The sequence below is a fragment of the Pantherophis guttatus genome, chromosome 3 (genome assembly GCF_059756535.1).
Source record: "Pantherophis guttatus breed Tessera chromosome 3, ASM5975653v1, whole genome shotgun sequence".
Classification (NCBI taxonomy): Eukaryota; Metazoa; Chordata; class Lepidosauria; order Squamata; family Colubridae; genus Pantherophis; species Pantherophis guttatus.
This window is the reverse complement of record NC_142065.1, coordinates 203,591,273-203,613,692: the sequence shown is the minus strand read 5'-3', so window position 1 is coordinate 203,613,692 and position 22,420 is coordinate 203,591,273. Positions and strand designations below refer to the sequence as shown.

At 39.6% G+C, this 22,420-nt stretch overlaps 1 protein-coding gene across 6 annotated transcripts in view; it reads left to right on the top strand.

Annotated features, from left to right (window-relative positions):
• The window catches only part of ASAP1 (ArfGAP with SH3 domain, ankyrin repeat and PH domain 1), a 194,109-nt gene that overhangs the window by 69,899 nt on the left and 101,790 nt on the right, over positions 1-22,420 (top strand). The window contains exons 1-2 of one of the 6 annotated variants that reach the window (XM_087890894.1): positions 11-272; positions 1,058-1,187. In XM_087890894.1, coding sequence (XP_087747020.1) covers positions 1,062-1,187 — 126 coding nt within the window. In that variant the 5' untranslated portion in view covers positions 11-272; positions 1,058-1,061. The other 5 variants (XM_060681835.2, XM_060681836.2, XM_060681834.2 and 2 more) reach the window with 5 other exon arrangements.

Here is a 22,420-nt window from a genome sequence, read left to right as displayed (position 1 = left end):
AGGCGGCTGCAGCAGGCGGCGCGGGAGCGCGCACGGAGAGAGAGCGCGAGGGAGGGAGGGAGGAAGAGGCGCGTCTGGAGAGCGGGCGGACGGACGGTCGGGCAGGCTCGGCGGTCTTTGCTGGGGAGGTTGCAGCTGGGGGTCCTTTCTCCTCCTCCTCCTCCTCCTCCTCTTCCTCCGCTGCTGTTGCTGATTTTCCCCTCGCCGGGTCCCTCCCCCCCCGCTCCATCTTGGGGGGGCGCAGCGGAGGGGCAGAGGGGGCGCCTGCGCAAGTTAGTAGCTCTGGGGGAGAAGGGGAGACCCTCCTGCAGCAACCCGCCAAGGGGGGGGGGTCCATCCCTTGCAAAGCAGCTTCTCCCTCCCCCCCCAGTTTCCAGGGTGGTGGTGGGGAGGGGGCGCGACCGGGGCCAAGAAGCAAGAGCTGGATGGATTCCCCTAAATTTTGGGGAAGGGGAGATGCCAAAGAGCTGGTGTACCCCGGAGGCGCGACGTCCTTCTCGGGGGGGGGGGCTGGAGAGGAGACCTTAGCGGAGGGGCCCCTTCCTCTCCTGCCCATCCCACTCCTCTCCTGCCCATTGCTGGGACCAAGAGAGATCCAGTGGCTTTCTGGAGCTGGGAGGGATCACTTTGCATTTTTGCAAAAAGGGGTGGTGGTGGTGGGTGTATGGCTGGACCTGGCACTGGGCTGGCAGCTTGTTGGCAAAGTCTTGGGGGTGGGGATAGTTTGGGGTGAGCCTGGGACCCGCCCCCCTCCCTTTGGGGAATAGGGGCTCTGAGACAACCTGAGCAGCTCCTGCTGACTTTGGATGGTGGAAGAAGAGCTGGTTTTAGTCAGACAGAGGTGGCCCAGGGGAGATGGTCCCCCACCCCCCTAGTTAGTATAATCTCTACCCGGAAGGGCATCCTGCTTCTCCTCTCTTTCCAGCAGGCTCCCACTGCAGTCAGGAGCCCAGCTGATCTCCTCTCCTTGATGCCCTGCCTTATGTTTAATGCTCTCACTCTCTCCTTGTCTCCCCTTTCTTCTCCTTGTGGCTTTTCGACTGTCCCCGTGGGGCAGGATCATGCCGGACCAGATCACTGTGTCGGAGTTTATTGTTGAGACGACGGAAGATTACAATTCCCCAACGACGTCCAGTTTTACCACCCGGCTACAGAACTGCAGGAACACCGTCACGCTGCTAGAAGAGGTACAGTACATCAGTGCTTCTCCTCCTTTTCGGTGGCGGGTGCTGCCTTGTGTGTTCTTCATGATTGTGACATGTGTGCTCTGGGCGATAAGGGGCTTCGGGGCTCCTGTGCTCTTTTGAAAAGCTCGGAGGCAGGCGAGGCTGCGTGCTCTCTCTTCCATATCCTGCTATTTATTTTTGCATTCATGATGACACTAGGGGCAACAGAGGCAGGATTGTTTGTCCATATAATTACGCAGAGGAAATGGTTGTATGGAATGAATGAAGCTTGGTGTATCTTTAGCACAGGTGAAACAGTAAATAATTAGTGGCAAGGACAAGGAGTGGAGGAAATTGCTCACAAATGCAGAACCCCGGTGAAGGCACTGATGAGAAGTTGGAAGATGATGAAAGTAAGGGAGGATGCGGTGTGGATTATTTTGTGGCAGTAGTAATGTGCTCGGTCTAATCCATTTCCCCCAAAATTAAAAGGTCACGATTAACAAAGATATAGGTGTCATTCTTCACATCTGCAAATGTGTGGACTGGACTGGATGACTGTGTTTTTCAAGAATGCATAGTAGAAGACATTTCTGCAAAAATGAAGCAAAACTAATCTGTTTTATTTTTCTATCAGGTCATTATCCGTATCATTCCTTAAATTGTTATCCCAGCATCTTACGGCCATTGGTTAAAAGGCTATCAAATTAACCTAGTGTTTTTCTGGCATCAGTTTAAATTATTGCTGGCAGAAAATGTTTTCTGCCCTTTTTGAAAGAGCTTTAATTCCCTGACACCGAGATTGCGCTGATAATGCTTTTGCTTTAGGGAAGATAAAATGACATTCTGAAAGATTGGTGGTAATTGTGTCTTTATTCAGAGTCTTGCTTAAAGCCGTTTTAATGTTGTTAACTAATTGGGTAAAGAACCAAAGGATAAGATCAATTGCTTACGAATGTCTAATGTCTCGTTGGAGGAATGGCATTGTTTCAATAGAATTGTAACTTTCTACTGTGCTGTGGCAGCTTGGTAGTTTTTGCTGCGTAAGTACTGTTTAGTACAATTTCCCAAATAATGAATGTAACCAATCAAATGCTCCGATCGGCTGTTCATTCAGCTTAAGAGAAGAGTCTGTTATGGGGGTTGGTGGGTTTGAATCCCTTTGGCTGGCTCTTCCAAGGTTTGTTGGGATCTGAATCAACAATCTTCACAGCTTCTTTTAAATCCCCTTATGTCATCTTTCAAGCTTTCTTCTGAAAGGAGTTTAGTAAGATAAAGGAAAATCAGAGCTTTGCTTGCACTTCAACAAAAAGATAATCACTCCTGCTGCTACCATGGATCTCTGGGTTTCTGATCCCCAAAAGATGTAGACGGGAGGAATTTTACAAGTCATATGATTCTCTCTCATCTTGCCTGGATGGGGTGGAGTAGCAGCTGGAATCTGACAATTCAGGACTTTTTTTCTGGGTGACCTTCAAGCTTTAATAAAGTGCCTTTGAGGATTGTTGTTGTTTAGCAAACGATTTTAAATCCAGTTGCAATTGTGAAATACTAAAAGACAGTATGTTACTCAAATAAACACTCTTGCCAGACAAAATGTATTCACAGTGGCCTTCTGTGTTGGCTGCATATACTTAGTGTATCAATCTATGAAAAGTTACGCTTTGTGTGTGACTAGATTTTTTTTTTTTCATTAGTTTTGTACTGAGAGGAAGAAAGAAACTGCTACATTTTGGCTAAAATGTGTTATGAAAGTATTTTCTTTAAGGCTGTGGTTTTAAGCATCTTGGGTAAAGTAAATTCTTGAAATAAATTGGATATAATTATTACCTCAGCATGTGTTCAAATCCTTGGGAATGTTCAGGACAGTGAATTTAGAGATACTTTATTCTTTTTGAGAATGCTCAGAAATATTGTTGGACTAAGCCAGTGTTTTGGAGACTATATAATTCCAAGATATGTGGACTACAATTCCCAGAATTCCTCATGCTGGCTGGGGAATTATGGGAATTGAAATCCATGTACCTTAAAGTAAGGACCAGGCCTTTAAACCATCCTTTCTTAAAGTAATTTACTACATTTCTTTTCTTTGGTTAATCATTGAATCTGTGTTCTTTTCCTTGCTAAGAAAATAACAAATATCAGTATTTTTTTTAAAAAAAATAATTTTCCCCACTAACAAGAAATCAGAGAGATGCATTTTCTTGTTTCTCTTGTCATAACAAATCGAATAAAGGGAGAAAGAAAAGAAAAGAATGAAATTCAACGGTTTTATTGATTGTCATTTTTTTGTTGTTTAAGTAGCAAGCCAGATTGTTGATTGCTTGGTTATATAAAAACTTAATGATTTTCTGTAACATTTTAAGGACTTAATTTTTCTCTGCTGGAAAAAAGAACCCTCAAAATGGCCAATTGAAAACTATTTAGTGAAATGTTTGAAGCAGAAACAGTTGCAGTTGATAAAATCCCTACTCTACCTATGAATTATATTTTTAAGAATAATTACCAGTATTTTTTTTTTCAAAATAGTTCCAAATCACTTGCTGAAAGATGTTGGGGTAGAAAAAACCATGCAGTGATACTATTATTTATTTATTAAGTGTATATGTCACTCATCTTAACTGTCAAGTGACTCCGGGCAGCTTACAGCATCATAAAACAACAATATAAAATATTAAAATTATTAAGTGATTATACACCAATAATCATACATGTAATTAGGCTAGGCAAAGATGGGTTTTTTTTTCCCCTCAGGTGCCCCATGTTTATATTCTGATATCACCAACATTGTTTGGCCATCCTTCTCAAATACCAAAGATTTTATCATGAATAAAGACAATGTTAAGTTTGAATGGCAGACAGTGATGGTCTATTCCATTATAGTTCTGCATTTTGAATTCTATTTACTCAGATGATACAACATGGAGAAATGTAATGAGCATTTATTGGAAATCTTTCTATATGATTCATTGAGATGTCTCAAACCAAAAAAAATCCTATTGTCTCTGGTTTTCTCTTTTATTACTCTGGCAGCATTGACTTATTGGAAATACCGGTAGTTGTCGACTTACAACAGTTCGTTTAGTGATGGTTCAAAGTTACAACTAGTGTTTAAAAAGTGACTTATGAACTTTTTTCACACTTACAACAGTTGCAGCATCCCCATAGTTACATGCTCAAAATTCGGACGCTTGGCAACTGACTCATATTTATGAATGTTGAAGTGTCCCAGGATCATGTGATCCTATTTTGCAACCTTCTGACAAGAAAATGCAGTGGGAAAACCAGTTACTCAACCGTGTTACTCATTTACCAACCTCAGTGATTCACTTAACAACAGTGGCAAGAAAAGTTGTCAAATGAGGTAAAACTCACTTAACAAATGTTTCATTTAGCAACAGAAATTTTCGGCTCCATTGTGGTTGTAAGTCGAGGACTACCTGTATTTTGATGCTACTCTGACCTTGACTTGGAAATGAAGCATTTCAGAGCTTTAAGGAAGAAAGCTAGCATTTTGAATGGAACTGGATCCAAAATGGCTACCGTTTTTTGCCTGTCAAGTGCATTTGGAACCAGTTCTCCGAAGCCTCTTCAAGACTTTGCCAGATAAGAATTTATTACCAAAGGCAGTAAACCATTGTTTAGACCAGTGTTTTCAAAGTTGGCAACTTTATGGTGGGTGGATTTCAGCTTCCAGAATTCCCCAGCCAGCCTAAAACCTGGGATAGACTTTCCACACATCAACTAATGGGTGGTTATATAAATCAGATGAAGGATGGCTGCATGACTAATATGACCAGTTTCAGATTAATGAGAAGGGGGGTATCCAGAAGACTGCTTTTAAATTGTGGTGTTAAGAATCCCTTGGACTGCAACGAGATAAACCAGTCAAGGAATCAACCCTGACCATTCTTTGAAAAGTCAGATACTGAAGCTGAAGCTCAAATGCTTTGGCCACCAAATGAGTAGAGAGGACTCCTTGGAAAAAACTCTGTTGTTTTGAAAGAGGGAAGGCAAAAGGATAAGGTGATAGCAGAAGATGAGATGGTTAGATAGTGTTACTGATGCAATGAACATGAATTTGGACAAACTCTGGGAGATAGTGGAGGACAGGAGGGCCGGGCATGCTGTGGTCCATGGGGTCACAAAGAGTTGGACATGACTTAGTGTCTGAACAACAACAAAATCCAGAAGACCCATGGGTTGTAATTGATAGATTGGTAGAACCAGGGTGGTGCAATGGTTAAAATTGCAGGCTGGCTCTGCCCACTGGCAGCAGTTCAATCCTGACCGACTCAAGGTTGACTCGGCCTTCCGTCCTTCTGAGGTCAGTAAAATGAAGACCCAGATTGTTGGGGGCAATATGCTGGTTCTGTAAACCGCTTAGAGAGGGCTGTAAAAGCACTATGAAGCCGTATATGAGTCTTATTGCTATTGCTATAGCAGGCATGCAGAGTTTGGCACTTGAAATGTTTTCCATTCCCTTAATGATGACTTAGCTCTGGGTCATGTGACCAGAACGGAAGTATGGAGGAGACACTAATATTCTGAGCCCTTGCTTTGCTGTGTCTCCAAATGGAATGAATTGGGTGGTTTTTATTTTATTTTTTCCCCCTTGCAGCCTCTATCCTGATCTAGTTTCTTTTTCTAATCTGATTTTTTTTTTTTTTTTTGCTGGCTTCTAACCCATACCAGATTTGATCTGTTCGATTATTTTGGACAGTTATGCTACCGATGGACATTTTACTTACATTCTTTCTGGCATTCCATTGGAAAGAAAAAATCAAAAAGAATCTCTCCTTGCAGAAACCAAAAGCGTTGCATTTAAATTGTCAAAACAGAATAATGTAATATTTGTTTGACTTTATTCATTCCTGGTAATTATCGTTATGCAGTTTGACTGTGTGCATATGTATCTCTATATATGTATATATTTGATTATATTATATGTGATTATATTATAGCTGATTATAGTGTAAATATAATTTGTGGGAATCCTGCTGAATGGGATCAAGTGCCCATTTAAGAAAATATCCTGTTTCATAAAAACGTCCAAACAGATGTTTCTGGAAAGTCTTACATATAAGATATAAAGACAGTAAATTTTTAGCAGTTTTGGATAGCATCTGGTATTTCAAAGGGATCTAAAAGTAATGGTGAAATACAGGTAGTCCTCGACTTATGACCTCAATTGAGTCCAAAATTTTGTTGCTAAACAAGACTGTTGTTAAGTGAGTTTCGCTCAATTTTATGACCTTTCTTGCCACAATTGTCAGTCACTGCAGTTAAATTAGTAAGAAGGTTGTTAAGTGAAGCTGGCTTCCCCATTGACTTTGTCAGAAGGTCGCAGAAGGGGATCCCATGACCCCAGGCCACTGTCATAAATGTGAGTCAGTTGCCAACTGTTGGAATTTTGATCACCAAAAGTTTCCAGGGTTGAGAAATACTATTTTAAAATGCATTCTCCTATTCTTTCTTGATCAGTATCAGAATCCGGCATTATATTCTGTAGTAACTTTGAAAGGGATGGGTAGTGTGTGAACCTTCAGATGTTGTAATTTCCACTCACCAATAGCTCTGTTTACCTGGCACTAACTCTTGTTAGTAATATATGGGGCAGCTACAAATTCCCTATCTTAGTTGTACTAGTTGAGATTCAGCAGACAACATCAAGAGTTCAAATTTATGCATTACACTAAGCTCTAATGTGGTGTGGTCTGCATGATCTGTAAACCATAGTTTAATGAATGATGAGGAGTCAACTTTAAAACTTGTGGACTTCAACTCCCAGAATTCCTCAACCAGCCATGATCCCCGATGTAGAGTATCATAGAGTATGAATCCATTGTTCCAAATTTGAGAAACGGTTATACAAATCAAGGCCTAATGTAGAATGTGAACTCAAGCATAGTTGTCTTTTGGAATTCTCTTACCTACAAAATGTGGTTTTCCAGGAATCCGTTTGATGAATATCATCTTTTAATTCTGGCTTTAAGTTTGCTGTTCTTGTCGATTCTTATTGATTCTTCAAGCTTTGAGCTTCCCCAAACACAAAAACTCTGCTGCTTTTTGGGATTAAAAATAATTATTAATTATTTCTTATCAAAGGGAAGTATGCATGGTAAATTCTAGAACAGAATCATATGGTTGGAAGGGACCTTGGAGGTCTTCTAGATCAACCCTCTATCCATGGCAGGAGATCCTATACCATTCTGGACAAATGACTGTCCAGTCTCTTCTTGAAAACCTCCAGTGATGGAGCATCCCCAACTTCTGGAGGCAACTTCTGTTCCACTGATTAATTGTTCTTACTGTCAGGAAATTTTTCCTTAATTTTAGGTTGGTTCTCTCTTTAATGCTCTTCCATCTGTTACTTCTTGTCCTACCCTCAGGTGTTTTGGAGAATAGGCTGACCCCCTCTTATGAATGAAGGCAAATATAGGTGTCCCAGGATAATGTTGCAGGATCCAATTTGGGTTGATCACCAGGATCAGAGGTTTAATCTTCTGAGCTTTCGGACTTGTGTTGGAGCCTATCCTCAGGGAACTTCTCTCTCATCGGAATGTGTCATATTCTGGTGAGAGAGAATTTCTCTGAGGATGAGCTCCAACACAAACCCAAAACCTTGAAAGACTGAACTTCTGGTCCCGGTGACCATCTCAGATTGGATCTTGACCCCCTCTTCTCTGTGACACCCCTCAAGTACTGGACAATTGCTATCATATCACCCCCAGTCCTTCTCTTCATTAGATTAGACCAGGGGTGTCAAACTCAAGGCCCGTGGGCCAGATCTGGCTTGTGATGTGGTCGGATCTGACCCACAGGGCCGTCCTGGTCTACCCAATGCAAAGAAAAAAGATTGAGCCAGTATGGCTTTGGCCCAGTCTACCCAGTGTAAAGAGGAATCCCACCAGCAGTTTGGGGAGTGGCGTCAAACTAGCCACACCCCCCATTTGGCCACACCCACTCATTTGGCCACATCCACCCTGCCACCCAAGGTCAACCACAACCCTAATGCGGCCCTCAATGAAATTGAGTTTGACACCTCTGGACTAGACAAACCCAGTTCCCTCAATCGTTCATCATATATTTTTATGTCCAGGTCCCTAATCTTCTTTGTTGGTCTTCTCTGCACCCTTTCTAGAGTCTCAACATCTTTTTTTTTTTTCTATCATGGTGACCAGAATTAGACGCAGCGTTCCAAGTGCTGTTTCACCAGTTCTTAAACATTTAAACAGGCTTTTAACTTGTAAAGAAAACATGAGAGGAAAAGTTTCCCATAAAATTAAATTTTGATGAAACGTTCCATTCTGTTGACTCTGCAGTTTTCTTTTTTGCTTTCTGCAATTTGTGACAAATGAGAGAGGAAACAGGATGTTGTGGAAGTTGAAAACCTACTGTTGGTGTAATATCAAACAAATATTTTATACTAATTAAGTAATTCTTGATTCATAATTTTGGGGTGTGTCAACCATGCATGCACAGTAATATAACCCGTGTTCAATTGCAGCCTAGTTGCATGGCGTTACAGTTTTTAGGCAGTGAACAATGCATATGTGCATTCAAATAAATATCATGTACAATCATTTTCTTTCTGGATATGCAACAATAGTTAACGCCTCATCATTGAGAGTCCTTCAGTATAAATTATTATTTTTTCATGCACATTAGCACAATTCTTTTAGTGTGCTAAATGAAAATGACATATTTCTTAAGCCAGTGTATTTTGAATGTTTTGAGCGTGCAACTATATGCGGCAATGGCTTTAGGAAACAGAATCCAGCAGCAAATCCTACGGAGTGGGGTTACACTGCACAATATTTATATACATTGGTTTTTGTGACTATATTTGGTTGAGACTCGCTCTGAAATTTTGCATTTAGAGGTCTGCTGTGTGCGTGGGCCTGGTGCACGCATGCGCCTTTAATCACTAGACTTACTTGCTACAAATTTCCATCAGATTCCATAGCAGTGGGATTATATAATGCAAACTGGATTGAAATTCCACATGGAATTTGCATGAGGGTGTTGGCAGATATGATTGTTTTAATTAATACCTTTATTCTACCATTGTAGAAGTGGCAGGAAGTATATCTATTGTAAAGCAAGACAGCCAATAACAAGTTATGAGTTGGCTCTTTGGCTTGAGACTTGCAAGATTCATAGGAGCAGTGGGTTGATTTTTCCAGAGTTCTGTGTTCATGTGATTCTTTTCAAATAATTAATACCCTAAACAATTAAGAGGGGCGCAATGGCTCAATGGTTAAAGACGCTGAGCTTGTAAGCTGGAAAGCTGACAACCTGGGTTAGAGACCCGAGCATCATGCAATGGGATGAGCTCCAGTCCCTTGCTGCAGCTCCTGCCCAAAAGCATGCAAATGCAAGTAGATAAAAAGATACCACTTTGGTGGGAAGATAACAGTGTTGTGTGTGCCTCAGTGTATAGTCATGCTGGCCACATGACTATGGAAGTGTCTTTGGACAACCCTGGCTCCCTTGGCCAAGAAGTGGTGATGAGCACTATCCTGTAGCACCAAACAGCGACTGATAGGGGGAAACTTTTTACACAATTATGAGCCACGGTGGCACATGTGGTGCAGTGGTTAGAATGCAGTACTGCAGGCTACTTCTGCTGATCACTGGCTACCAGCAATTTGGCAGATCAAATCTCACCAGGCTCAAGGTTGACTCAGCCTTCCATCCATCCGAGGTGGGTAAAATGAGGACCCAGATTGTTGGGGGCAATATGCTGACTCTCTAAACCACTTAGAGAGGGCTGTAAAGCACTGTAAAGCGGTATATAAGTCTAAGTGCTATTGCAGTTTTGGTCACCACAATGTAAAACATGTTGAGATTCTAGAAAGAGTGCAGAAAAGAGCAATAAAGATGATTAGGAGACTGGAGCCTAAAACATAAAGAATGGTTGCTGGAATTGGGTATGTCTAGTTTAATGAAAAAAAGGGGTGACATGATAGCAATGTTCAAATATTTGAGGGGCTGCCACAAAGAAGAGGGAGACAATCTCTTCTCCAAAGCACCAGAAGGTAGGACAAGAAGCAATGGATGGAAACTAATCAAGGAGAGAACTTAGAACTAAGGAAAAATTTCCTGACAATTGGAACAATTAATCAGTGGAACAACTTGCCTCCAGAAGTTGTGAATGCTCCAACACTGGAAGTTTTTAAAAAGAGATTGTCTGAACCATATGTCTGAAATGGTATAGAATTTCCAGCCTGAGCAAGGGGTTGGACTAGAAGACCTCCAAGGTCCCTTCCAACTCTGTTATTCTGTTCTGTTCTAAATTGAAAGCAAAAGCCACTCCCTATCAGCACTGAACATGTTACTTAGTTGGGTAATGAAAAGTCTTCAAGAAAACAACTAAGATCAAAGAAGATCAAAGACTTCAATCCTAAACTACATATATATATATACTATTAGCATTTTCCTTGCATTGTGTTGTTGGAAGGTACAGCCCAAAATGGGATCATAATACTTAGATGATTTTAAAAGGACTGCTTTTGTGTCCCTGAGATTTAAATACAGCTATTTATAGTTAATTATACATTTTTTGATTATAACTCTTGATTCTAAAACCATAGCTGTGTTTTGAGGATTTGTTTGACGTTTGTTTATTTTTTTTTTCTTTTCAAAATGTAGATGTACAAGAGGTAAAGCATAGCATTACTTGAACAAAACATGCCTCCCCACCCATGATCCCAGTTGAAGTCTTAAATGAGGACTATGGGAATACACACACACACACACACGGAGAGAGAGAGAGAGAGAGAGAGAAAGAGAGAGACCTCAGTGTTTGACCACTGTTACTAAGCAAGACAGTTGTTAAGTGTATTTTGCCCCATTTTACGACCCTTCTTGCCACCGTTGTTAAGTGAATCACTGCAGTTGTTAAGTTAGTAACACGGTTGCTAAGTGAATCTGGCTTCCCCATTGACTTTGCTTTTCAGAAGGGGATCATATGAACCCAAGGTACTGCAACCGTCCTAAATACATGCCAGTTGCCAAGCATCTGAATTTGCCAAGCAACCTCTGCAGAGGTTGTAAGTGTGAAAAACGGTCATAAGTCATTTTTTTCAGTGCCATTGTCACTTCGAACAGACACTAAACGAACTGTTCTAACTCAAAGATTGCCTGTACACATACAAACACACACACACACACACAGAGAGAGAGAGAGAGAGAGAGAGAGAGAGAGAGACAGACAGACAGACAGACAGACAGACAGACAGACAGACAGACAGACATGGTAGCATACGAATAGCTTCAAACCAGGGGTGAAATCTAGCAGGTTCTGACAGATTCTGGAGAACTGGTAGCGGAAATTTTGAGTAGTTCGGAGAACCAGTAGTGGAAATTTTGAGTAGTTCGGAGAACCGGTAGCGGAAATTTTGAGCAGTTCAGAGAACTGGCAAATGCCACCTCTGGCTGGCCCCAGAGTGACGTGGGAATGGAGATTTTGCAATATCCTTCCCCTGGAGTAGGGTGGGAATGGAGATTTTGCAGTATCCTTCCCCTGCCACGCCTACCAAGCCACATCCACCAAGCCACACCACGCCCACAGAGCTGGTCGTAAAAAAACTTGGATTTCACCGCTGCTTCAAACTCAACCTTTCTTTTCCTTTTCTTTTTCTTGTCTAGGGTAGTGTTTTATCTTATCCTATTGCTTGTGGTCAAATGCTTAAAAGAAAAAAATGTTACTGTTAATGCCCAATGAATGTTTAAGCAGAACATCCAGGTATTGTTAGGACAGAAAACAATTTGCTACAAAATAAAACTCAGTGTAACTAGGCCAGCATATCTGTAGTTTTTTTTTTTTTTTTTAAGAGAATGATTCATAACAAGGGCAACAAATAGATGTGGGGGGGACGATTGCTAAGTCACATTATAGTTATAATTAAGTCCCAGAAGCTTCTTGGACATGAATTTCTAATTTGACTAGTTAGCCACCAGCTGAATACTTTCGTGTTCCTTCTTATCCTACAAACCCCAAATGACCTTTTGGAGAATTATTTTGTTTTTTTCCTCTACACGACTGGAATTTCCCTCTGCTTTTGAGTCTGGCTTTTGGAATTTTTTTTAAATTTTTATTTAAATGAACACCAGAACCCTCCTGTAATTTGCTTTACGAAGAAACAAAAAGTTGCATGATTATTTCTTACAACTGAATGGCTTAAGCGGGAGTTCTCTCTAAGCTCATTCCACTGTGACTGTTTACCAGTGAATTTGTTCAAAATTGAGCTGAGTCAAATAGAAGAAGAAGTAGGCTGCTGGCTCCAACCTTAATGTCCTTCAGCTCTATGGATTTTAGTTTCAGAATATCTGGCACTCACCAAGCCACTGAGATATTTTGGACATTGATCTAGGGTTAGAACAAGTCAATGTCATGCTATTTAAGAACTGAACCAGGAACAGCATTATAAATAGTGAAAGGATACTGAGAAAACTTGGTTTGGGTTAGAATATCTTTTGTGGGGTCCTTGGTGCTCTCTGAGCTTGGTTTTTTTTCTTGCAGACCTTTCGTTGCCCAACTAGGTAACATCTTCAGGGCACTTCAGAAGGATTCAGTGCATCTTCAATGCATTGAAGCCTTGAAGATGTTACTTAGTTGGGTAATGAAACATCTGCAAGAAAACATCCAAGCTCAGAGAGCACCAAGGGACCAGGGATGAGTTCCATTTACCTTTACTACTGGTTCGCAGCGGGATCACTCGTGCAGAAGCTTCTGCTCATGTGCAGATCAGCCATGATGACATCATGCCGGGTGGGCGGAGCCTCCCGCCGGTTTTACTACCGGTTCTATAGAGCTGGACAGAATCGGGAGGAACCCACCACTGCAAGGGACCCTCAATTCAACCCTGAGCTACAACTATTCACTTCTATTGGTATATATATTTTCCATTCCCACTTTTGAAATTCTGAAGCAAATGTTGTAAGACATAACAGTGTGATCAGGGTGGATAAAAAATGATGTTTTTTTTTAAATCTGATTTTTTAAAAAAATTAAATCAGATTTTTTTTTATTTAAATCAGATTTTTTTTTATTTTTATCAAATTTATTTTAATAAAATGCTTTTGGAGTAAAAATCTATCTAAAGATAGTTTTCTATTTAAGATACATTAATAATTTAGTTTATTCAGCATGAAATGGAGCTTAGTTTATAGCATGAGGGTGTATATTCTGTAATATTGGGACTGTCAGTGAGTCAACAGTGGGTCAGAGGAGGAACCGCTGAGGGACAGAGATGACAGTTGTTCTTTAAAAATTATGATTTAAATCAAGCCTTTTTACTAGCGATTTAAATTGTGATTTAAATTGTGATTTAAATCGACTTGATTTAAATCAAATCCACCCTGATGAACACAAGTCTTTTCTTTCCTTTTCATACCAAAGCTACCAAAAAAAGGAGATTGCTTCTGTTTCCCATTAAACACAGTCTGTTTTGGCTAAACCAGGGCAAACTGTAATGATATGAAAATGAATACCTCCTGAGCTTGCTGTGGGAAAGGATGGGGAGCAGATAGATGAATAAACTGCAAAACTGCATCTTTCACAAAAATCCTCTTTTTTCACTACTAGAATGTTATCTTTTTTTCCCAAGAGGTCTTTAAAATTTTCTAGGAATATATATACCATGGCAAATTCTTTCATTCTAATGTGAACAATAAGTTAATTACTATTGTTACTAAGGTCTGTAATTACGAAGAGCAACATTACAAAATATATAGTGTGGGGTTTTTTTGGAAAAACGATGTTAGAGATTGAAGTTTTTAAGGTTCGGTTTACGATTGCAGTCTCAATTTCTGCCAAACGAATTCTTCCTACGTCATAGTGGCATGGTTAGCCCAGAATGTGATTCAGAGTCCTTTGTTTTTAAATCCATGGTGGATGTTTAAAATTTTAGAAAGAGTAAACTGGCCATTGAACCTATGGAAATTGGTTTCAAGTCATGCGAAGCTCCGTCCCTTTTTAAAGCCCATAAAATAGATCTCTCAGATCGTGTTCGAATACTGTATTTTCCAGATGTTGCTATTTTTGATTATGATCTTATATATTGGTTTTATTATTTGATGATTTGGTATATGTGTCTTTTATATTTTAGCCTTGTATTCACTTTTTGGCTGTACTAGAACAAGGGAGTATTTTATAATTGTATCAGTATTGAAGAGAGTTGGCAGTACCTTTTTCTTATATTATTATTATTATTTTATTTGTGTCACTTTTTAAATTTTTCTTCTTGTCTCCCCTCCCTTTTTTCTGTTTCTGTTTCTGAAATCTAACAAAATTTAAATGTTTCTGTTTTTGACGGAACTGTATTTGCTTGAATGAAATGGATAAACATGGGTGCAGCATATTTAACTTACTTTATTGCTTAGAGAAAAAAAATATGTTTGTTACTTTCTCGCGCTAAAAAGGATAACAAGTAAAGACTATACCATTAGATCTCCTCTTTTATAGACTACTGGATATTGAGGGTATTGATCATTGGCAGGTAGGTTTGCCAATATTCAGAATTTTAGGTTTGGTAACAAAATATATGTTGTATTTCTCTCCAGTTTTTATTCACACCTCCCAAAATATAGTATCGGCAAGTTCCAAAATTATTATATTTCTAGACTTGGTTTGTGGCTTTTCATAATCAAGCAAAGGTGTACCTCAATTTGTCAAGTTCGGAGGGGCTGAGAAGCTTCAAATGGAGATAATATTTATATGGTGCTCTCTGTGCATGGATGTTTGCCTGCAGACATTCCATTACTCAACTAGGTAATCATCATTGCACAATATCCATGCAGTGTACAGTGTTTGTATATAGCAGCGGTATCAAACTCGATTTCATTGAGGGCTGCATCAGAGTTGTGTTTGACCTTGGGGAGGGGGGCGAGTGGGCGTGGCCGGGGTGAGCATGGCCAGCTCAACGTCCTGCAGTCCTCTGCCAGCAAAAATGGAGCCTGTGAGGGCTGTGAGTGACCCTCCTGGGTTCCGGTTTCGGCTGCAACGGCTTCCTGCAGCCCTCTGCCAGCGCGGCCCTCGTGGACTCTGTTTTCACTGGCAGAGAGCTGCAGGAGGTTGTCACAGCCAAAAACGGAGCTTCGGAAGGCTGCACGCGGCCCTCCCGAGCTGTGTTTTTCACTGGCAGAGGCACCATGGGCCGGTCCTTCGCTGTTTCCAGGGCGACCCCGTGGGCTAGATCTAAGCACCCCATGGGTCAGATCCGGCCCACAGGCCTTGAATTTGACACCCCTGGTATACAGCATACACTAATGTGTTACCATCCCTGACTTAATTTCTTACTCAAGCTACTGCACAAACAATTATAAAGAAGGTGAATGACATTGTCTATGTTGTTATTTGGCATTTATGTTTAATATTGAATTATGTTGGTTTGTTTTAATGTAGGTTAAAAGTTCATTGTTCCTTTAATTTATCTTGGTTAAGATTGTAATTTTTTCCCTGAAATAGAGGTTGTCCTTCTAATTATGACTGGAATGGAGCCAACCCATTTCAGTCATAATTTGTGTGACAGTTGTCAATTGGGTAACCCATTTGACTGACTCAAGATTACAGATTAACAGAGTTGGAAGGGGCCTTGTAGGTTTTCTAGTTCAATTCCCCCACCCAAGCAGGAGAAATGGTGTAGTCTCAATTGATCTCTTCTTGAAAGTCTCAATTGATGAAGCTCCCACAACTTCCGAAGGCAACTTCTGTTCCATTGGTTGATTGTTCTCACTGTCAGAAAATTTCTCTTTATTTCCAGGTTGAATCTCTGTTTGTTCAGTTTCCATCTATTATTCCTTATCTGGCCTTCAGGTGCTTTGGAAAATAGCTTGACCCCTTCTTCTCTGTGGCAGCTCTTCATATCTTTTAGTCTCCACTTCCCTAATCATCTTGGTTGCTCTTCTCTGCACTTTTTCTAGAGTCTCAACATCTTTTTTATAGTGTGGTGACCAAAATTGGATGCAGTATCCTAGGTGTGATCTTACTAAGGCTTTATAGAGTGGTATTAGTACTTCACTTGATCTTGATTGTATCCCTCTGTTAATGCAATTTAGGATTAAGACTCAAATTTTTTAAAGTGAACCAATTGATCCTTTTTGTGGTGGTTTTGCCAAAACTCAGAAGTAAATGCTGGTTCTCAGCAAAATAGTTGTAAAATGCAGTCATGTGACTGTAGGACACTACAAACAGATTTAAATGTGACCCAGTGCCAAGTATCAAAGTGCAGTCATGTAACTGGGGGGGGGGGACAGGACAGCTGTCATAACTTTGAATCTGGGTTGTAAGTAGATTTGGGGGGGGCTCTGTCATAACTTTGAATAGTTGCTAAGCGACTGCTTTTAAGCCGAGAAGTATGTCTCGATACCATTGCTATGGAATTTTTTGTACATCACTTCCCTAGCACATTGGGACATAAGAGAAGTTGATTTATGCTGCTCCTTGTGTTTTTCTGGATGAATAAAATTATATGCTACATCTCAAGTATTTCCGGATCAAATTAGCAATGTCAGTAGCTTATTTATATATATATATAAAGATACACGTGGGTGTACATGTAATTGAGAAATAACCTTATGAGGAAGTTTACTTTAAGGAGCTGCTTTAATAACATATTTACATGCCTTTTATCTTGCTACATTTAAAATTAATATTAAGATTGTATTTATTCCTTTAAAAATAAACTTTTGAAAACTGTTGGTAGAAAATGATGGGATTGCCTTATATTTAGAGTTTAGAAAAATATAACTAAGATTATATTCAGTGGTGATTTTTCTGAGAAGGAAGGAGAAGATGCTCCCTATATCATTTGGAAGAGTCTTGTTATTATTTTTGGATGGATGATGCAACATAATGTCGAAATTAATTTTTAAAAAACCCATCCTGTCACAAAACCTATATTTTGTTTGTATTGTACACCCAGGTTTGTATTGACTAGGATACAATTGAACACAAAGGACCCATTGAATAAACTTCAGATCTATTCATCTAAACATCTATAGTTTTTAGGATTGTAGGTTTTTTCTCTCTTGATGATGATGATTCCTTAAATCAGTGTTTCTCAACCTTGGTCAGATGTATGGACTTCAACTCTCAATTTTTTAGACATAATGGACGTTAACTCCCAGAATTCCATAGTCAGCCATGCTGGCTTGGGAATTCTGGGAGTTGAAGTCCACACATCTTAAAGTTACCAAGATTGAGAAAGACTGTGCTACATGTTCATTTTGGTTATTAGCAGATGGTAATTTCCTTTTTTTTTTTTAATCATTTGTCCATCCTCAATATTTAAAAAAATCCTTAGCCTGAACAAGCTGGTCATATTCCTACAATCTGAACATTGCAGATTGGCCTCGTGTATTTTTAAGTAGCTGGCAAATATGTATCTTAAGGTAGGTGGAAGAACGTTGCTCATGTTGATCTTCAAAAATAGAAGAACAAAAGAAACAGACTTTTGAAGTATCCCATATTTCAACCTGTTTCTCCCACATCATTACAGCATTAATCCATAAGCTAAAATTCTTTTACCTCTGACTATTTATGTTATCAGCGAAGACAGCATTTTAAGATAAATCTTTACAGGAAATCTGGTTTTGCTATACCTTTCAGGTAGGGATTGTTATTATGATTTTGTATGTAAATGAAATTCATGTTGTGCAACAGTTTTTACACAATGGAGGCTGCATACTTTTGCAAACTGTCAAAACAGAAAATTGAGAGCAGGTTTGGTGCAGTGGTGAAGGTGCTGGCTTGGAAACCAGGAAACTGAGTTCTAGTCCCATTTTAGGCATGAAAGCCAGCTGGGTGACTTTGGCTAATCACCAGGAGACTATGAGTTCTAATCCCACTTTAGCCATGAAAATTAGTCAGATGACCTTGTGCCCATCACTGAGCGACTGTGAGTTCTATACCCACCTTAGCCATGAACAGGGTGGATAAAAATCAATGATTTTTTTTTAAAAATCAAAAAAATCAGATTTTTTAAATTTAAATTGGATTTTTTTTATTTAAATCTGATTTTTTTTATTTTTATCAAATTTATTTTAATAAAAAACTTTTGGGGTAAAAATCTATTGTAAGATAGTTTTCTATTTAAGATACATAAATAATTTAGTTTATTCAGCATGAAATGGAGGTTAGTTATGTAGCATGAGGCTGTATATTCTGCAATACTGGGACTATCGGTGAGTCAACAGTGGGTCAAAGGAGTAGCAGAGATGACAGTTGCTCTTTAAAAATTATGATTTAAATCGAGTTGATTTAAATCAAGCCTTTTTACTAGTGATTTAAATCATGATTTAAATTGTGATTTAAATCAACTCGATTTAAATCAAATTCACCCTGGCCATGAAAACCAGCAAATTTGGCAAATCTTTCTTTTTAAGTCCGGTTTTTCAGTTTCTAGACAACGGTTACAGCTCTGTCACACTTCGTTGTGATGCTGTTTAAACTCTGCTTTCCATGTTTTTGCACTTTTATCTGCTGTAGTTTTTTTCCTCCAAACTTATTTCTACTCATAGATATAAACGAACATAAGTCTTTTCCAGTAGTTCCCATCTGCTAACAGAATAGAATCTGCCAACAGAATGTCTTCTCTACCCACGTATCATCCAGATGTCTCTCAAATAGTTGGGGGCCCTTTGGACCAAATTGGAACTTTGGGAAAAGGATCTGTTTGTGTGTGTCCGTGTGTCTGTGCATTTGCACATCAGCGGGGAGAAGAGCAATGAGCAGATCCCCTTAGGTGAGCAGAAATCTACCCATCTAATATTAGTATGAAAATAGCAGATGAAATTGCTCTCGAGTGTGAGTAATGTTTTAGGTATTGCTGTATACAAGAATCGTTTTTTTAAAAACAGCTTCATGATGGATACAAAACATGGTTGACAATTCTCCAAGTTCATAAACAGTCTGGAAAGAGACGTGGTGATGCATTTTAGAGTCAACCAAGTAGACAGTATGGCTGTTAAGAACTAGGGGCGACATGATAGCAGCGTTCCAATATTTGAGGGGGCTGCCACAAAAACGAGAGGTCAACCTATTTTCCAAACCACCTGAAGGCAAAACAAGGAAGCAGTGGATGGAAACTAACCAAGAAGAGAAGCAACCTAGAACTAAGGAGACATTTCCTGACAATGAGAACAACTAACCAGTGGAATGGGTTGTGTTCTGTCCCTGTCCCACACACGCACCCCCACAGATGGCCCGGAGTTAATAAGCCACACGACAAAATCTTTGAAGATAAAGCTGGCAGCAACCCAGTGGCTAGCTGCCAATTCAGACTTTACTCACACAAAACAAAGATTAGACTGCAAGCATTCCGATAAAGCAGGCAAAGTTTCCGCAATACAAGGATTAGTCCAAATGCAGTCCGACAAGGCAGGCAGAAGTCCAGTAACGCAGAGATCATGGATTATTTCTAATTTTTGCTCATCACAAACTGAACCGGCCACCACACCCACATTTATACTCTGTGGGGTATGGTCCAGTGACTCAGCTAATCTCTGGCACGCCTTCCCCTCTGCTGTGCACGCTTCTCCCTGCGCCTCTCCCGAGGGTCCAGCCAGCACTTATCTACTTCGTCACTGTCCACCTGTGGCTGTGGGGACATGCTTGGCTCTGGGCCTATCTTTTGGCCTTCGGTGTCCTCCAGAGGCATTGCCAGAGAGGAGGGCCCTGGAGAGGGAGGCCTTGCCAACTCCTCTCCCTCACTCTCAGAGTCTGCATCTGTCGATAGCCCAGGCTCAGGCAACAGAGCCACAACAGGTTGCCTTCAGAGGTTGTGAATGCTCCATCACTGGAAGTTTTTAAGAAAAAAAATGGACAGCCATTTGTCTGGATTGGTATAGGTCTCCTGCTTGAGCAGAGAGTTGGATTCGAAAACCTCCAAGGCCCCTTCTAACTCTGTTATTCTATTATCTCTGCCCAAAATACCTTCATTTTGTGCCACATCATTGGTTTTATGTGATTTACAAAAAGCTTTCTATGTTTGGGAAAATCCTAATTACTGTAGTGTCTTCTATGGTTACTAGTGATCAAGGAAAGAGTGGAATAGTTGGGCAATTAGGAAAGTAGGTTCAGGTTTTCAAACACCTTTGAGAGTGATTATATCTTTAACATATTTTAGAATTATTACCACTCATTAGTTTTTCTTTTGTTCTATAAGCCATGCTTTGGGACATAAGTACTTATCCCTTGTAATCAATTTAAATGGAGGTCTGTTGGAAGCAGGCAATACAGATTTTATTTCCAGTTTTAGTACCTCTATAAAGCTACCAAGATTGCATTCTGTGCACACATTTAATTGAGGTTAAGCAACATTTGTTATTAGTTGCGAAGTTGTGTCTGACCCATCGCGACCCCATGGACAACCTTCTTCCAGGTCTTCCTGTCCTCTACCATCCTCTCGAGTCCATTTAAACTAATGCCTACTGCTTCAGTGACTCCATCCATCCGTCTCCTTCTCTGCTGTCCCCTTCTTCTTTTGCCCTCAATCATTCCCAGCATTAGGCTCTTCTCCAGTGAGTCCACTTAAGCAACATACTGTCCCACAATCCTCTCTTATCTTTATTTACCCATGTAGTATGGCTGTGTTACTATAATCCTTCTCATATGTTCCACTACCATCTCTTATTGTATCATTATTATGATTATTGTTACTTTGTTATTGTGATTATTATCACTTTGTTGTTTTGCATGTACACTGAGAGCATATGCACCAGAGACAAAGTCCTTGTATGTCTATCACACTTGGCCAATATTCTGGTCTAGTCTAGTGTAGTTTAGTCTAGTTTAGTCTAGTCCACCCCTCCCCACCCCATCCTATCCCATCCCATCCCTTTGGGGTCTCTTCTGGTCTGTACATAGATTGTGCAATTTGCTGGATTTGAACAAATTATTTTTTGAATTTATGAACTATAGAAGTTGCTGATTTTGCTCTATTCAGTCTCTACTATACCATTAAAAAGACCTTAAGCCCCCTTAAAGTTAATCAAGCTTAGCTAGGTATTTATCTGGTCTGTTTCGACATGTTGTGCAAATATAGTCTTTTATATGATGCTGCATTTCCCTGAAGTTTAAAGACAATAGCAGTTATTGTTTGAGCCTTATCAGAGCTAAGTAGATTTGATTCATGACCTTGCTACCGCCACAGATGATTTTAAAAAAAAGGTTGTTTTAAAGAATGGCTTAGATACAATTATAACAGCACAAGTAATGAAGTTAATAGGACAATTCTGAGATTTGGTGTAATCTGTCAGCCATTATCTTTACTCTCAAATCTTTTTCAGCTATCTTCAGTTATTTTCTTTATACTTGACTTGGAGTTTAAACTGTTGTTGGCATTTACAGTAATAGGAATGACTTTGCAACCAAAGTGTTTCCAGAACTAAATAAGTGACACATATGTATGCTTTTGGAGTTGAGTATGTGAATGACATGTGTGCATTTTTTCCCTTTGATGCTATGAAGGGTTGACCTTACAACTTCTTTATGAATCACAAACAATTTTACAGCATTTTTGATTGCATATTTATGTATGGGGAAAAAGAATGTTCAGCTTCTGTTTCTTTTTTTTTCATGAAGCAGATACGGTAGAACTTCCTGTTATTAGTCACTGAATTGTTATATAGCGTATATGTGCATAGGTAGAAGCAGGGTGGGTTTGATTTAAATTGAGTTGATTTAAATCACAATTTAAATCATGATTTAAATCACTAGTAAAAAGGCTTGATTTAAATCAACTCGATTTAAATCATAATTTTTAAAGAGCAACTGTCATCTCTGCTACTCCTTTGACCCACCGTTAACTCACCAATAGTCCCAGTGTTGCAGAATATACAGCCTCATGCTACATAACTAAGCTCCATTTCATGCTGAATAAACTAAATTATTTATGTATCTTAAATAGAAAACTATCTTACGATAGATTTTTACCCCAAAAGTTTTTTATTAAAATAAATTCGATAAAAATCAAAAAAATCCGATTTAAATAAAAAAAAATCGGATTTTTTTGATTTTTTAAAAAAATCATTGATTTTTATCCACCCTGGGTAGAAGTAGTTTGAGTGTAGGTAGTCCTCAACTTACAACAGTTCATTTAGTGATGACATTGAAAAAAGTGACTTATGACTGTTTTTTACAACATTGCATCCCCCATGGTCGCATGTTCAAAATTCGGATATTTGGCAAAAAAATATTTAGGAACCACTGAACCACTCTGGTAGTCTCCTGGAATTTGGTGGTC